The sequence below is a fragment of the Dendrobates tinctorius genome, unplaced genomic scaffold, assembly GCF_039654945.1.
Source record: "Dendrobates tinctorius isolate UK_male_01 unplaced genomic scaffold, ASM3965494v1 ptg000120l, whole genome shotgun sequence".
NCBI lineage: Eukaryota > Metazoa > Chordata > Amphibia > Anura > Dendrobatidae > Dendrobates > Dendrobates tinctorius.
The window spans coordinates 45,760,699-45,779,410 of record NW_027361788.1 but is presented as its reverse complement, the minus strand read 5'-3'; the positions used below and the strand labels follow the sequence as shown (position 1 = coordinate 45,779,410).

At 44.0% G+C, this 18,712-nt stretch overlaps 1 gene segment (V, D, J or C); it reads left to right on the top strand.

Moving 5' to 3' along the window:
* The first annotated feature begins 113 nt into the window (after nucleotides 1-113).
* LOC141046789 (Ig heavy chain V region MOPC 21-like) lies at nucleotides 114-13,460 on the top strand. The segment is given in 4 exon segments: nucleotides 114-249; nucleotides 2,587-2,712; nucleotides 11,566-11,919; nucleotides 12,924-13,460. Coding segments are annotated over 3 exon segments (729 nt in total).
* Nucleotides 13,461-18,712: the final 5,252 nt, after the last annotated feature.

Genomic DNA, 18,712 nt, shown 5'->3' with positions numbered 1-18,712 from the left:
AGAATGATATTATAATGAATCCGTTGACTCTTAGATGACAGTTGGAGCTTCGGCAATAAATAACCTATTTTCCCTTCGTTGTTTTCATCTTCTCTGTATAAATATCCCATCATAAGAAGAAAACAAGTAACTGTCGTGTGACTGCAGCTGCAGACACGGCCCCTTCCTCCTGTCAGGCTGCATGGGAAACAGGCATTTGTCTACCAAGGACGCGGCCCTGACACATCAATGTGACAGACACTGGCTCAGGTGAGTAGTCACTAACCCCTGCACTGCTGCACCGCTGCCTGCATTCGTGTCACACGGACAGGATTAGGTACACTGCTCAGCGGAGAGTATCACACAGGAGAGGATTAGATACACGGCTCAGCAGTCAGTATCACACAGGATAGGATTAGATACACGGCTCAGCAGTCAGTATCACACAGGAGAGGATTAGATACACGGCTCAGCAGTCAGTATCACACAGGAGAGGATTAGATACACAGCTCAGCAGTCAGTATCACACAGGATAGGATTAGATACACAGCTCAGCAGTCAGTATCACACAGGATAGGATTAGATACACGGCTCAGCAGTCAGTATCACACAGGAGAGGATTAGATACACGGCTCAGCAGTCTGTATCACACAGGATAGGATTAGATACACAGCTCAGCAGACAGTATCACACAGGAGAGGATTAGATACACAGTTCAGCAGAGAGTATCACACAGGATAGGGTTAGTTACACAGCTCAGCACACAGTATCACACAGGAAAGGATTAGATACACGGCTCAGCAGTCAGTATCACACAGAATAGGATTAGATACACAGCTCAGCAGACAGCATCATACAGGATAAGATTAGATACACAGCTCAGCAGACAGTATCACACAGGATAGGATTACATACACAGCTCAGCAGTCAGTATCACACAGGATAGGATTAGTTACACAGCTCAGCTGTCAGTATCACACAGAATAGTATTAGATACACGGCTCAGCAGACAGTATCACACAGAATAGTATTAGATACACGGCTCAACAGTCAGTATCACACAGGATAGGATTAGATACACGGCTCAGCAGACAGTATCACACAGGATAGGATTAGATACACAGCTCAGCAGTCAGTATCACACAGGATAAGATTAGATACACAGCTCAGCAGTCAGTATCACACAGGATAGGATTAGATACACAACTCAGCAGACTGTATCACACAGGATGGAATTAGATACACGGCTCAGCAGACAGTATCACACAGGATAGGATTAGATACACAGCTCAGCAGACAGTATCACACAGGATACGATTAGATACATAACTCAGCAGAGAGTATCACTCAGGATAGGATTAGATACACGGCTCAGCAGTCAGTATCACACAGGATAGGATTAGATACACGGCTCAGCAGACAGTATCACACAGGATAAGATTAGATACACAGCTCAGCAGTCAGTATCACACAGGATAGGATTAGATACACAACTCAGCAGACTGTATCACACAGGATGGAATTAGATACACGGCTCAGCAGACAGTATCACACAGGATAGGATTAGATACACAGCTCAGCAGACAGTATCACACAGGATACGATTAGATACATAACTCAGCAGAGAGTATCACTCAGGATAGGATTAGATACACGGCTCAGCAGACAGTATCACACAGGATAGGATTAGATACACAGCTCAGCAGACAGTATCACACAGGATAGGATTAGATACACAGCTCAGCAGACAGTATCGCACAGGATACGGTTAGATACATAACTCAGCAGACAGTATCACACAGGATAGGATTAGATACATAGCTCAGCAGACAGTATCACACAGGATAGGATTAGATACACAGCTCAGCAGACAGTATCGCACAGGATACGGTTAGATACATAACTCAGCAGACAGTATCACACAGGATAGGATTAGATACACAGCTCAGCAGACAGTATCACACAGGATAGGATTAGATACACAGCTCAGCAGACAGTATCGCACAGGATACGGTTAGATACATAACTCAGCAGACAGTATCACACAGGATAGGATTAGATACATAGCTCAGCAGACAGTATCACACATTTTGTACTTTCTGTTTTTTAATTTTACTTCATTATTTCCTGTGGGATGTGAAGTTTGTGTTTTCCTCCCAGACTGGTGTCTGTGTTCCTGTTTTGTGGCTTGAGGACCAGTCACAGTCCACAGCTCCTAACTGCTTTCCCTGCTGGATCTCATATCCTGCGTGTGTGTATTGTGCCCCCTGCTGGACAGCATGAAACATGCAACATGCTTCTCTTCCCAATTACCCCTGGATTTAGGGACATTTCTATTTGTTGCATTGTAGCCAGAAGTTTTAATTCTTGTGAGTCCAAGTACTGAGACCCCAATCAATTGCTAAAACAAAGAGACAGAGGCGCCTAGCATGGGGTTAACCGATCCTGATATTTTCTAAGAGCCTCATTAAATATGGTGGATTGAATTTGCATTCATGTTGTTATTTTCTGGTATCAGCTTTCAGATTGATTGTAGTGTTTTTCATTAGAATTACTAATGTGATGTTCAGATCTGCTCCATGATCACTACTTATATTGCTTTTATAGATTTTCTTAAATCTACTCTCCATATTTACATATCTGCCCTACAAAGCTATCTAGGAAGCTACTCCATCCAGCACCTGGCCATGAGGTCGGCTGCCATCACCTTTCTCCTGTGTCTATTCTTATCTGGTAAGTATTAAACAGTAGTAGTAAGTACTCTCTAATATTAATGAGATGGCTCTGCTGACCCTGCTCTCTACTAAAGAGATGACTGTGCTGACCCTGCTCTCTACTAAAGAGATGACTGTGCTAACCCTGCTCTCTACTAATAATTATTATTATTATTTATTTAAATAGCGCCATTGATTCCATGGTGCTGTACATGAGAAGGGGGGTTACATACAAAGTACAGATATCACTTACAGTATACAAACTAACAATGACAGACTGATACAGAGGGGAGAGGACCCTGCCCTTTCAGGCTTACATGCTACAGGATGGTTTGGAAGGAGACAGTAGGTTGGGGGGTTGCAGCAGCTCCAGTGATGGTGAGGCGGTAGCTCCAGTAGTGGTGAGGAGACAGCGGGGATCATTGCAGGCTGTAGGCTTTCCTGAAGAGGTGGGTTTTCAGGTTCCGTCTGAAAGATCCGATTGTGGTTGATAGCCGGATGTGTTGGGGCAGGGAATTCCAGAGGATGGGGGCTATTCGGGAGAAGTCTTGGAGGCGGTTGGGTGAGGAGCGACTAAGTGTGGTGGAGAGAAGGAGGTCTTGGGAGGATCGGAGATTACGTAAGGGAAGATATCGGGAGATTAATTCAGAGATATATGGAAGAGACAGGTTGTAGATGGCCTTGTAGGTCAGTATTAGTAATTTGAACTGGATATGCTGAAGGAGTTGGAGCCAGTGAAGAGATTTGCAGAGGGGAGAAGCGGAAGAGTAGCAAGGAGAGAGATGAATTAGTCGGGCAGCAGAGTTAAGGATGGACTGGAGAGGTGCGAGGGTGTTAGCAGGGAGGCCACAGAAAAGGATGTTGCAGTAGTCGAGACGGGAGATGATGAGGGCATGCACAAGCATTTTAGTAGAGTGAGGGTTGAGGAAGGGACGAATACTGGAAATATTTTTGAGCTGGAGGCGGCAGGAAGTGGAGAGAGCTTGGATGTGCAGTTTGAAGGACAGGGCAGAGTCAAAGGTTACTCCGAGGCAGCGGACCTCAAGTACGGAGGGAAGCGTGATGTTGTCAATTGTTATAGATAGGTCAGGTAAGTAAGATCTGTGAAATGGGAGAAAGATGATCAGTTCAGATTTGTCCACATTCAGTTTGAGGAAGCGGGAGGAGAAGAAGGAGGATATGGCTGATAGACGCTCCGGGATTTTGGCGAGCAGAGAGGTGACGTCTGGGCCAGAGAGGTAGATCTGGGTATCATCAGCATAAAGGTGGTACTGGAATCTGTGGGACTTTATGAGTTGCCCCAGGCCAAGTGTATAGATTGAGAAGAGTAGGTGTCCTAGAACAGAGCCTTGGGGGACTCCGACAGAGAGAAGGTGGGATGAGGAGGTAGTGTGGGAGTGGGAGACGCTGAATGTGCGGGTGGAGAGGTATGAGGAGATCCTGGGTAGGGCAAGGTCTTTGATGCCAAAGGAAGAGGACAGGTCTAGAAGGAGGAGTATAGAGTATTGTCCGTTAGCTTTGGCTGTAAGTAGGTCGGTGGTAATTTTGGTCAGGGCTGTCTCAGTGGAGTGATGGGAGCGGAAGCCAGATTGTAGATTGTCAAAGAGCAGGTTAGATGACAGATGGGAGGAAAGTTCAGTGTGGACGTGCTGCTCCAGGAGTTTGGAAGCGAATGGGAGCAGCGATATTGGGCGATAGCTGGACAGAGCGGTTGGGTCGAGTGTTGGCTTTTTGAGGATAGGCGTGATTGTAGCATGTTTGAAAGCAGAAGGGAAGGTACCGGAAGATAGTGATAGGTTGAAGAGGTGGGTTAAAGATGGGATGAGAGTGGTGGCGAGGTTGGGGAGGAGGTGGGATGGGATGGGGTCAAGTGCGCAAGTGGTGAGGTGTGATTTGGAGAGAAGATGAGCAAGCTCCCCTTCAGTGATGTTGGATAAGGAGGTTATGGGGTTTGGGCATTGGTCTGGTATACAAAGGGGTTGTGGTGGTTGATGAAATAATGAAATGACTCTATTGACCCTGCTCTCTACTAATAATGAGATGACTCTGCTGATCCTGCTCTCTACTAATAATGAGATGGCTCTGCTGACCCTGCTCTTTGCTAATAATGAGATTACTCTGCTGACTCTGCTCTCTACTAATAATGAGATGACTCTGTTGACCCTGCTCTCTACTAATAATGAGATGACTCTGCTGACTCTGCTTTCTAATATTAATGAGATGGCTCCGCTGACCCTGCTCTCTACTAATCATGAAGTGACTCTGCTGACCCTGCTCTCTTCTAATAATGAGATGACTCTGTTGACCCTGCTCTTTACTAATAATGAGAAAACTTTGCTGACCCTTCTGTCTACTAATAATGAGATGGCTCTGCTGACCCTGCTCTCTACTAATAATGAGATGGCTCTGCTGACTTTGCTCTCTAATATTAATAAGATGACTCTGCTGACCTTGCTCTCTAATATTAATGAGATGACTCTCCTGATCCTGCTCTTCAATATTATTGAGATGGCTCTGCTGACCCTGCTCTCTAATAAGAATGAGATGGCTCTGTTGACCCTGCTCTCTAATATTAATGAGATGAATATGCTGACGCTGTTCTCTAATATTAATGAGATTACTCTGTTGACCCTGCTCTCTACTAATGATGAGATGGCTCTGCTGACTCTGCTCTCTACTAATAATGAGATGGCTCTGCTGACCCTGTTCTCTACTAATAATGAGATGGTTCTGCAGACCCTGCTCTCTAATATTAATAAGATGGCTCTGCTGACCCTGCTCTATACTAATAATGAAATGGCTCTGCAGACCCTGCTCTCTAGTATTAATAAGATGGCTCTGCTGACCCTGCTCTCTACTAATATTGAGATGGCTCTGCTGACCCTGCTCTCTAATATTAATGAGATGACCCTGCTGACCCTGCTCTCTAATAATAATGAGATGGCTCTGCTTACCCTGATCTCTAATATTAATATGATGGCTCTGCTGACCCTGCTTTCTACTAATATTGAGATGGCTCTGCTGACCCTGCTCTCTAATATTAATGAGATGACCCTGCTGACCCTGCTCTCTAATATTAATGAGATGGCTCTGCTGACCCTGCTCTCTAATATTAATGAGATGACCCTGCTGACCCTTCTCTCTACTATTAATGAGATGGCTCTGCTGACCCTTCTCTCTAATATGAATGAAATGACTCTGCTGACCAAGCTCTCTAACATTAATTAGATGGATCTGCTGACCCTGCTCTCTACTAATAGTGAGATGGCTCTGCTGACCCTGCTCTCTAATATGAATTAGATGCCTCTGCTGAACCTGCTCTCTAATATTAATGAGATGGCTCTGCTTACCCTGATGTCTAATATTAATGAGATGACTCTGCTGACCGTGCTCTCTAATATTAATGAGATGACTCTGCTGACCTTGCTCTCTAATATTAATGAGATGACTCTACTGATCCTGCTCTCTAATATTAATGAGATAACTCTGCTGACCCTGCTCTCTACTATTAATGAGATGGCTCTGCTGACCCTTCTCTCTAATATGAATGACATGACTCTGCTGACCGAATGACATGACTCTGCTGACCAAGCTCTCTAACATTAATTAAATGGATCTGCTGACCCTGCTCTCTACTAATAGTGAGATGGCTCTGCTGACCCTGCTCTCTAATATGAATTAGATGCCTCTGCTGAACCTGCTCTCTAATATTAATGAGATGACTCTACTGACCCTGCTCTCTACTAATAATGAGATGGCTCTGCTGACCCTGCTTTCTAATAATAATGAGATGGCTCTACTGACCCTGCTCTCTACTAATGAGATGGCTCTGCTGACCTTGCTCTCTACTAATGAGATGTCTCTGCTTACCCTGATCTCTAATATTAATGAGATGACTCTGCTGACCCTGCTCTCTAATATTAATAAAGATGGCACTGCTGACCCTACTCTCTATTAGTAATGAGATGGCTCTGCTGACCCTGCTCTCTAATAATAATGAGATGACTCTGCTGACCCTGCTCTCTAATATGAATGACATGAATTTGCTGACCATGCTCTGTAACATTAATGAGGTGGATCTGCTGGCCCTGCTCTCTACTAATAATGAGAGGGCTCTGCTGACCCTGCTCTCTAATATGAATGAGATGCCTCTGCTGAGCCTGCTCTCTAATGTTAATTTAGAGACTATGCTGACCCTGCTCTCTATTATTAATGAGATGACTCTACTGACCCTGCTCTCTACTAATAATATGATGACTCTGCTGACCCTGCTTTCTAATAATAATGAGATGGCTGTGCTGACCCTGCTCTCTAATATTAATTTCAAGACTATGCTGACCCTGCTCTCTATTATTAATGAGATGACTCTACTGACCCTGCTCTCTACTAATAATATGATGGCTCTGCTGACCCTGCTTTGTAATAATAATGAGATGGCTCTCCTTACCCTGATCTCTAATATTAATGAGATGACTCTGCTGACCCTGCTCTCTAATATTAATGAGATGACTCTGCTGATCCTGCTCTCTAATATAAATGAGATAACTCTGCTGACCCTGCTCTCTACTATTAATGAGATGGCTCTGCTGACCCTTCTCTCTAATATGAATGACATGACTCTGCTGACCGTGCTCTCTAACATTAATTAGATGGATCTGCTGACCCTGCTCTCTACTAATAGTGAGATGGCTCTGCTGACCCTGCTCTCTAATATGAATTAGATGCCTCTGCTGAACCTGCTCTCTAATATTAATGAGATGACTCTACTGACCCTGCTCTCTACTAATAATGATATGGCTCTGCTGACCCTGCTTTCTAATAATAATGAGATGGCTCTACTGACCCTGCTCTCTACTAATGAGATGGCTCTGCTTACCCTGATCTCTAATATTAATGATATGACTCTGCTGACCCTGCTCTCTAATATTAATAAGATGGCTCTGCTGACCCTACTCTCTATTAATAATGAGATGGCTCTGCTGACCCTGCTCTCTAATATTAATGAGATGACTCTGCTGACCCTGCTCTCTAATATGAATGACATGACTTTGCTGACCATGCTCTGTAACATTAATGAGGTGGATCTGCTGGCCCTGCTCTCTAATATGAATGAGATGCCTCTGCTGAACCTGCTCTCTAATATTAATGAGATGACACTACTGACCCTGCTCTCCACTAATAATGAGATGGCTCTGCTGACCCTGCTCTCTAATATGAATGAGATGCCTCTGCTGAACCTGCTCTCTAATATTAATGAGATGACTCTACTGACCCTGCTCTCCACTAATAATGAGATGGCTCTGCTGACCCTGCTTTCTAATAATAATGAGATGGCTCTACTGACTCTGCTCTCTAATATTAATTTCAAGACTATGCTGACCCTGCTCTCTATTATTAATGAGATGACTCTACTGACCCTGCTCTCTACTAATAATATGATGGCTCTGCTGACCCTGCTTTGTAATAATAATGAGATGGCTCTCCTTACCCTGATCTCTAATATTAATGAGATGACTCTGCTGACCCTGCTCTCTAATATTAATGAGATGACTCTGCTGATCCTGCTCTCTAATATAAATGAGATAACTCTGCTGACCCTGCTCTCTACTATTAATGAGATGGCTCTGCTGACCCTTCTCTCTAATATGAATGACATGACTCTGCTGACCGTGCTCTCTAACATTAATTAGATGGATCTGCTGACCCTGCTCTCTACTAATAGTGAGATGGCTCTGCTGACCCTGCTCTCTAATATGAATTAGATGCCTCTGCTGAACCTGCTCTCTAATATTAATGAGATGACTCTACTGACCCTGCTCTCTACTAATAATGATATGGCTCTGCTGACCCTGCTTTCTAATAATAATGAGATGGCTCTACTGACCCTGCTCTCTACTAATGAGATGGCTCTGCTTACCCTGATCTCTAATATTAATGATATGACTCTGCTCTCTAATATTAATAAGATGGCTCTGCTGACCCTACTCTCTATTAATAATGAGATGGCTCTGCTGACCCTGCTCTCTAATATTAATGAGATGACTCTGCTGACCCTGCTCTCTAATATGAATGACATGACTTTGCTGACCATGCTCTGTAACATTAATGAGGTGGATCTGCTGGCCCTGATCTCTACTAATAATGAGATGGCTCTGCTGACCCTGCTCTCTAATATGAATGAGATGCCTCTGCTGAACCTGCTCTCTAATATTAATGAGATGACTCTACTGACCCTGCTCTCTACTAATAATGAGATGGCTCTGCTGACCCTGCTTTCTAATAATAATGAGATGGCTCTACTGACTCTGCTCTCTAATATTAATTTCAAGACTATGCTGACCCTGCTCTCTATTATTAATGAGATGACTCTACTGACCCTGCTCTCTACTAATAATATGATGGCTCTGCTGACCCTGCTTTGTAATAATAATGAGATGGCTCTCCTTACCCTGATCTCTAATATTAATGAGATGACTCTGCTGACCCTGCTCTCTAATATTAATGAGATGACTCTGCTGATCCTGCTCTCTAATATAAATGAGATAACTCTGCTGACCCTGCTCTCTACTATTAATGAGATGGCTCTGCTGACCCTTCTCTCTAATATGAATGACATGACTCTGCTGACCGTGCTCTCTAACATTAATTAGATGGATCTGCTGACCCTGCTCTCTACTAATAGTGAGATGGCTCTGCTGACCCTGCTCTCTAATATGAATTAGATGCCTCTGCTGAACCTGCTCTCTTATATTAATGAGATGACTCTACTGACCCTGCTCTCTACTAATAATGAGATGGCTCTGCTGACCCTGCTTTCTAATAATAATGAGATGGCTCTACTGACCCTGCTCTCTACTAATGAGATGGCTCTGCTTACCCTGATCTCTAATATTAATGATATGACTCTGCTGACCCTGTTCTCTAATATTAATAAGATGGCTCTGCTGACCCTACTCTCTATTAATAATGAGATGGCTCTGCTGACCCTGCTCTCTAATATTAATGAGATGACTCTGCTGACCCTGCTCTCTAATATGAATGACATGACTTTGCTGACCATGCTCTGTAACATTAATGAGGTGGATCTGCTGGCCCTGCTCTCTACTAATAATGAGATGGCTCTGCTGACCCTGCTCTCTAATATGAATGAGATGCCTCTGCTGAGCCTGCTCTCTAATATTAATTTGGAGACTATGCTGACCCTGCTTGCTATTATTAATGAGATGACTCTACTGACCCTGCTCTCTACTAATAATAAGATGGCTCTGCTGACCCTGCTTTCTAATAATAATGAGATGGCTGTGCTGACCCTGCTCTCTAATATTAATGAGATGGTTTTGTTGAACCTGCTCTCTAATATTAATGAGATGACTATGCTGACTCTGCTCTCTAATATTAATGAAATTACTATGCTGACCCTGCTCTCTGATAATAATGAGATAACTCTGCTGACCCTGCTCTCTACTAATAATGAGATGGCTCTGCTGACCCTGCTCTCTACTAATAATGAGATGGCTCTGCTGATCCTGCTCTCTACTATTAATAAGATGGCTCTGCTGACCCTGCTCTCTAATATTAGTGAGATGGTTTTGCTGAGCCTGCTCTCTAATATTAATGAGATGACTATGCTGACCCTGCTCTCTAATATTAATGAAATTACTATGCTGACCCTGCTCTCTGATAATAATGAGATAACTCTGCTGACCCTGCTCTCTACTAATAATGAGATGGCTCTGCTGACCCTGCTCTCTACTAATAATGAGATGGCTCTGCTGACCCTGCTCTGTAATATTAATGAGATGGCTCTCCTGACCCTGCTCTCTAATATTAGTGAGATAATTCTGCTGACCCTGCTCTCTAATATTAATGAGATGGCTCTGCTGACCCTGCTCTCTTCTAATAATGAGATGGCTCTGCTGAACCTGCTCTCTACTATTAATGAGATGGCTTTGCTGACCCTGCTCTCTAATATTAATGAGATGACTCTGATAACCCTGCTCTCTACTATTAATGAGATGACTCTGCTGACCCTGCTCTCTAATATTAATGAGATGACTCTGCTGAGCTGACTCTCTAATATCTATGATTTAACTCTGCTGACTTTGCTCTCTAATATTAATGGGATGGTTCTGATGACCCGGCTCTCTAATATTAGTGAGATGACTGCTGACCTTGCACGCTAATATTAATAAAATGGCTCTGCTGACCCTGCTCTCTAATATTAATGAGATGACTCTGCTGACCCTGATCTCTAATATTAATGAGATGACTCTGCTGACCCTGCTCTTCAATATTAATGAGATGGCTCTGCTGACCCTGCTCTCTACTATTAGTGAGATGACACTGCTGACCTTGCTCTCTAATATTAATAAGATGGCTCTGCTGACTCTGCTCTCTAATATTAATGAGATGACTGCTGACCTCCTCTCTAATATTAGTGGGATGACTCTGCTGATCTTTCTCTCTAATAATGAAATAGCTCCGCTGACCTTGTTCTGTAATATTAATGAGATGACTCTGCTGACCCTTCTCTTCAATATTAATGAGATGGCTCTGCTGACCCTGCTCTCTAATATTAGTGAGATGACACTGCTGACCTTGCTCTCTAATATTAATGAGATAACTCTGCTGACCCTGCCTTCCATTAACACTGAGACGATGCTGCTGACCTTTCCCTCTAATGACTATAAGATGATTCTGTTGCCTATCAGTTTAATGATAATGAGATGACTACGTTGACTTTGTCTTGGCCTATCCAGGAAAAAATATTTCAAAATTCATGGTCATTTCTCAAATTATATATTCCTTTTAATGTTGTAATAACGGTTGCAATTATGTTATTTCTATTACTGTTCTTATTTCTCTGTTGAAGGCTCTACAGAGATCGAGGTTCGCCAGTACAAGCAAGTCATTGTGTCTGAAGGTACCACGGCAGTATTGGGATGTCTGGTGGATGGCGGAGATATTCAGGATTTCAGTATTCAATGGTTTAAGCAATTACCAAATACTGCACCAATATTTTTGCTTTTCCATAAGAATGACTCAAGCATCCATTGGTCAGATGCACCTCTGGAACACTATCAGCCCATCAGAAACAACAGCCACACCCATTTCTTGCATGTCACAAATGTCACGGTGCAGGATAGTGCCTTGTACTGGTGCCTACTTACAAGGAATGGTTCCTATCCAGTGTGGGGGGATGGAACACAGCTCAGTGTATATGGTGGTAAGTCTTAATGATTTCTAAAAGTATCATACATGATAGACTTAGCTACACCAACTCAGCAAACATAAACACCCACTACAGGTTTAGATACACCTGACAGGCTCAAAAACATATGGTAGTGTCATGATCCAGGTTGGATGATGACAGATAAAAGCACATGTAACCTTTTTTTTCCTTAAGCTGTGTGCTTAAGTTTGGTTTTGCCCCCGGTGGTGGTTAGCGTTATTGCACGGGAATCACTAACAGGTGTGATTCCTCTGGCTTAACTATAAAAGTGTGTCATGTGCTCTCACTCACGGTTGGTGATATTGCTCATTTGCAACCAAGTCTGGTGGAGGAAGGAACAACTGAGAGGAGTTCCTTGCAGCTCAGGCAGAGCTCTGGTGTAGTAGCTTCAGGTGGAAGCTGAATTCTGGTGGTGGACTCTGTTGCTTGGCGCAATAGCAACAGAGCAAAGCTAATTGGTGTTACCCCTGTTTTGTGACTTTCCTTTTGTGTGTTTCAGTGCAGTGGTGGGATTAGTTTCTGCACCGTCCATTTCACTAGTAAGGGATAGGTGCAGGGCGAGCTAGGGATTTCAGGTATCCTGATCGGCGCCCGGTGCGGAACTGGCCTAGGGATCGTTAGGAGTGTAGAAGCATTGACTCAGGGGAGTGCAGGAGGTCCCCGCGTCCCTGTTCCCTATCGCAGGGCCACCATTGTAATTGTTTTCCTGGTTTTCCCCTTTATTCTGAAATTCGCCCTGCTGGTGGCGGTGTATCCAGACATACGTGTACTACTGAAATTCGCCTGCTGGAGGCGGTGTATGCGGCTGCACGTTTTATTATTTAAATTCGCCCTGCTGGAGGCGGTGTGTCCAGTCACACGTGACCATCACAGGTAGGCTTAGATACACCAACTCAGCAATGCAGCATCACACACGATGGGGTTAGATACACCATCTACCAGATGTGCTGTTCTTTGTGGATATTCAGTTACAAAATTAATCTTCTGATATATTACAGGTAAAGATGTTCAGATCCCAACTGTCTCTCTCTTCAGTAGTCTCCACTCTGTGGATGACCCCGGAAATCTCCATGCTGTCTGTTTGGCCACTGGTTTTTATCCTTCAGGAATACAGATTACATGGAAGTTTGACGGTGACTTATCCCCAGAGAACAGTATTACAGGACCCTTTTTAGAAGAAGAGGACAATGTCTACACTATACTAAGTATCCTAGAGTTCTCCAAAAAAAACATAGGAAACCTCTCATCAGTTTCTTGTGAAGTACGTCATGATTCCTCAAGGACTCTTATCATCAAGGATCTCCAACACTGTTACAATGGCGTATAGAATAATAAAATAGTGATAATGTCATAAAAAACGACCTATGGTACACATCTGACTTTATTTTTTTACCTTGATCATTCTCCAATATGACTAAAATCAGCGTTTGCATTAATTATTGAGTTTAATAACTTGTAACAGAGCACTGAATACATACATTGACTTGTAAAATACAATATACGTTTAGGGTACGGCAAATGGATCCACCATGACCCCTGACAAAAAAGCTACGTTAAAATAAAGTTTTCTTTTCTTTATAAGGTGAATTGATTTTTCCTTCTATAAGGTAATTTTATGCATGGGAAAAATAAAATATAGTGGCTTCTTCAATTGAGAATATTACAGGACATCCTAACAGAAAGTTTTCAGCTGCAAATTCTACTGTCTTTTCAAGATTTTAATTTTCACAGTTAACACCAGTTGATAGACTCAAAACTGCATTTAGTAACTTGTAAGGCTACTTTCACACATCAGGTTTTTTCCGACAGGCAGGATCCGGCTATTTGTTAAAAAACCGGATCCGGCGAAATCTGCTGCCGGATCCGGTTTTCTCTCATTGAATTGTATTAGCGCCGAATCGTGCCGCATGGCCTTCCCGTTTCTTCCAGTTTTTGCTGGATGCGGCTAAATGTTTAATTCCGGCATCTTGAAAAAACGTCTCTAGTAACATTTTTTGTCTGTGATCTGGCACTTCCAGTTTTTTGCTATAATGGAAGCCTATGGGCGCCGGAATGCGCCGGATCCGGAAAAAGACGGATCCAGCCGGATCCGGTTTTTTAAGTCTGCGCATGCTCAGATCCAATTGGCCAGCCCCCAGGAAACAAATATAAACCTGCTAGATGGATCCGGTGGAAAAACAGATCCGTTTCTTCAGTTCTCCAAAATTTACGCCGCATCCGGTTTTTTAGCAATAGTGATGTGTGAAAGTAGCCTAACTGAAAAATGAATAATGGCATGCAAGGTAGGATATACATTTGGGGTCCTGCTATAGATCCTACAGTAACCCCTGACAAGAAGTACTGCATGTAGTTATATCACAAAGCTGAATTAAATGTACAGTTTTTCTTTTCAGAATTTTCAATGTAGGTGAATAGAATTTTTTTGGTTTCCTTTAAGAACCATTTAGGTATTGGGAAAGTTGAGTATATCATTCAATGTGATATATGACAGGACATCTTAACAGAAAGCTTTCGCTGATAATTACTTTATTTTCCATATCTCCAGTTGTGAAAAGTTTTGACAATAAACAAAAAGATCCTGGGCCCCAGTGTAAAAATTGTAGCAGTGCCCCAATCTACCATGTGCTATTGATAATACTTAAATCTTATGTGCAAATGGACTTTGTGCGCCCTCAGACAAGTGTAACTTCTGTCTGTGCACCCTTACAGCTACCTCCTATGATTATCAATTTATGTCTTTTATTGAGTTTAATAATTTTTAACAGAAAATTATATACTTGGTCGAGGATATTACAGTATGAATTAATGGTACTGCTATGGGTCCTACCATAACCTCTCAATGAACCAGGAGATTTGTATAGAGCTTAGATCAATAAGATATTGTTTAATTGCATGAAAAGCATACTAGTGAAGATGTCTTGGTTAATTATGGACTACTGCACCGTAAATGTAGAAAATAAAGCTCACTATGAGGACTTCCCTAATCTTTCTACACATATTTTCTTTATTTAATACAATTTCATGGTTATTACCAGTCATATAAAAGTATGATAATTTGAACAAACTGTTCATGGTGCCAACATTATTGTATTGATGATTGTCCAAGATTTCAAGGGCTGTAAAGCTAAATTTTATCTTACAAGTAGAGTTGAGCGATACCAGCCGATACTTGAAAATATCGGATCGGAATGGATCGGCCGATCTTAAAAAAAAGTATCGGTATCTCCGATTCCGATACCGGGAACCAATGCAAGTCAATGGGGCCAAAATATCGGAATTAAAAAAAACCCTTTCTTTCCCTGTAGGTTAATTCTACATGAAGAAAAACAACTAAGAATAATGTAGAATGTATTGTGGGAGGTGGAGGAGACATTAAAGCCATAGAGGTTTAGCCCAATCAAATGGAATAGCAGGAATTAAACTTTTTTTTTAAAGACGTTAGGAGTTACAAAGATATTGACTATGTTAGCCTCATTTATATTTTGCCAGACATGTATGTCTTCTTCTTCTTTCTTCTTCTTTCTTATTCTTCTTCCTTTTTTTACCTTCTTCTTCTTCTTCTTATTCCTTTTTTTACATTCTTCTTCTTCTTCCTTTTTTTACATTCTTCTACTTCCTTTTTTTACATTCTTCTTCTTATTCCTTTTTTTACATTCTTCTTCTTCTTCCTTTTTTAAATTCTTCTACTTCCTTTTTTTACATTCTTCTTCTTCTTCCTTTTCTTACATTCTTCATATTCAACAATTATTATTCTACATATTCAACTTCTTCATCTTCTTCCTATTCTTCTTCATCATATTCTTGTTTGTGTCAGGCATTCCTGTAGTTGTTATCTAGAAAAGTTAGAAGTTTACACCTTCCGTTCTGCCTGTCACAAAAGATTTACAACAGGATTTGTCCGCGTTCAGTTTGGCCTGCAGCAGCAGGCCTTTTCCAGGGGCACCACGAGGAGGAACGGACTCACCCCCATACACTGCTTAGTCTTCTTCTGCTTATAAATAAGATAATATCATTTGCTCAGAGTATTAGTCTTATGCTTAATGTTCTTCTGCTTTTTTTATGCTTCTTTGTCTTCTCTCTCTTGTTGTTCTGCATCTTGGTGGTTGTCTTCCTGTTCTTTGTCCTCTTGAACCAGCTGACGGTACTGGCACCCGGAGGGGCAGCAGAAGGAACAAGAGCCAATGGCACTACCGAGGACCAGCTGACGGTGCTGGAACCCGGTTACTAAGCAGGAGGTACCTGTGCTACAAAGCACTACCAAGGACCAGCAGACGTTGCCGGAACTCGGATACCGAGATGGAGGCACCTAGGCCAAAGGCTCTGACGAGAACCAGCTGACGGTGCTGGAACCCGGAGGGGTAGCTTAAGCTGCAAGAGCAAATGGAAATAGCGATGACCAGCTGACAGTGCTGGCACCCGGAGGGGCAGCAGAAGGAATAAGAGCCAATGGCACAACCGAGGACCAGCTGACGGTGCTGGAACCCGGTTACTAAGCAGGAGGTACCTGTGCTACAAAGCACTACCAAGGACCAGCAGACGTTGCCGGAACTCGGATACCGAGATGGAGGCACCTAGGCCAAAGGCTCTGACGAGAACCAGCTGATGGTGCTGGAACCCGGAGGGGTAGCATAAGCTGCAAGAGCAAATGGAAATAGCGAGGACCAGCTGACAGTGCTGGCACCCGGAGGGGCAGCAGAAGGAATAAGAGCCAATGGCACAACCGAGGACCAGCTGACGGTGCTGGAACCCGGTTACTAAGCAGGAGGTACCTGTGCTACAAAGCACTACCAAGGACCAGCAGAGGTTGCCGGAACTCGGATACCGAGATGGAGGCACCTAGGCCAAAGGCTCTGACGAGAACCAGCTGACGGTGCTGGAACCCGGAGGGGTAGCAGAAGTTACCTCTGAAAAGCAAAGTTGGCATGCCGCAAGCTGGCCGCAGTTACCGAATCACACAGTCCTACAGGGGGTGCTTGTCCTACTGGCACTACGGAACAAGCCTTTCTTACCAGAACCCGCAGTCCACATAGGAAGCACCTAAACTGCTGGCACCCTAGCCTCGGCTAACCCAACCGCAACACGACATGGCAACTTGGGGTGGCAAACTGACATTGACACTTCCCGGAAACAGCAGGCAGGGCTGGAACCAAGCTGGGCAGGAGGGAGTACCCGTGCCAAAGTCAGTTATGAGCAGCAACTGGCGATGTTGGAGCCCAGGGACAAGCACTTAGCAGGCTGAGGCCTGATGTGCTGTCAATTGGGAGGCAGCAGGACAGATTGCCATCAAAACAGCAGGGGAACAGCTGACGTTACTGAACCCCACAAACACAGGAGCTAGTGTTTTACTCTGTGAAGACGGCACTTCCGAGCAACAACTGGCTGTGTTGAAGCCCAGGGACAAGCACGGAGCAGGCTGAGGCTGCATTGAAGAAATTTTAAGATCGGTTGTAGTTACTTAAGAATAAATTCATGGACTTTGAGTGCGCTGCCAGACAAATTTCATAATCACATTGTGTGTCCGGCAATGTCGCCTGCTCTGTCCACATTCCCATAACTAGTTATGGGAATGTGGACAGAGCAGGCGACATTGCCGGACACACATCAGGGGATTAACTGACCGGACTGAACACCTGTAACACAGGAACAAGTGTGGATTGTGCAGACGCCACTTCGGAGCTGTAACTGGCGGGGTTGGAGGACAGGGGAAATACAAATATCAGTGATAATCGTATTTCCCCTGTCCTCCAACGCCGCCAGTTACAGCTCCGAAGTGGCGTCTGCACAATCCACACTTGTTCCTGTGTAACAGGTGTTCAGTCCGGTCAGCTAATCCCCTGATGTGTGTCCGGCAATGTCGCCTGCTCTGTCCACATTCCCATAACTAGTTATGGGAATGTGGACAGAGCAGGCGACATTGCCGGACACACATCAGGGGATTAACTGACCGGACTGAACACCTGTAACACAGGAACAAGTGTGGATTGTGCAGACGCCACTTCAGAGCTGTAACTGGCAGGGTTGGAGGACAGGGGAAATACGAGAGACAGTGGAGCCACAGGCCTAATTGGAGCATGGTTAAAAATCAGTAGTGGTACGACTGTGTAGGCAGCAGGAGACACTGCCATCCACACAGCAGGGGATCAGCTGACGTTACTGAACCCCACTGAGACACGGGAGCAAGTGTCTCTTTCCGTGAGGACGGCACTTCTGAGCTACAACTGGCTGTGTTGAAGCCCAGGAAATAGGAGGGTGTAGGCAGAGGCCTACTGTATTTGGAATGCGGAGACAGCAGGAGAGACTGCCATCCACACAGCAGGGGATCAGCTGACGTTACTGAACCCCATGAGACACGGGAGCAAGTGTCTCTTTCCGTGTGGACGGCACTTCCGAGCTACAACTGGCTGTGTTGAAGCCCAGGAAATAGGAGGGTGTAGGCAGAGGCCTACTGTATTTGGAATGTGGTGACAGCAGGAGAGACTGCCATCCACACAGCAGGGGATCAGCTGACGTTACTGAACCCCACTGAGACACGGGAGCAAGTGTCTCTTTCCGTGTGGACGGCACTTCCGAGCTACAACTGGCTGTGTTGAAGCCCAGGAAATAGGAGGGTGTAGGCAGAGGCCTACTGTATTTGGAATGTGGTGACAGCAGGAGAGACTGCCATCCACACAGCAGGGGATCAGCTGACGTTACTGAACCCCACTGAGACACGGGAGCAAGTGTCTCTTTCCGTGTGGACGGCACTTCCGAGCTACAACTGGCTGTGTTGAAGCCCAGGAAATAGGAG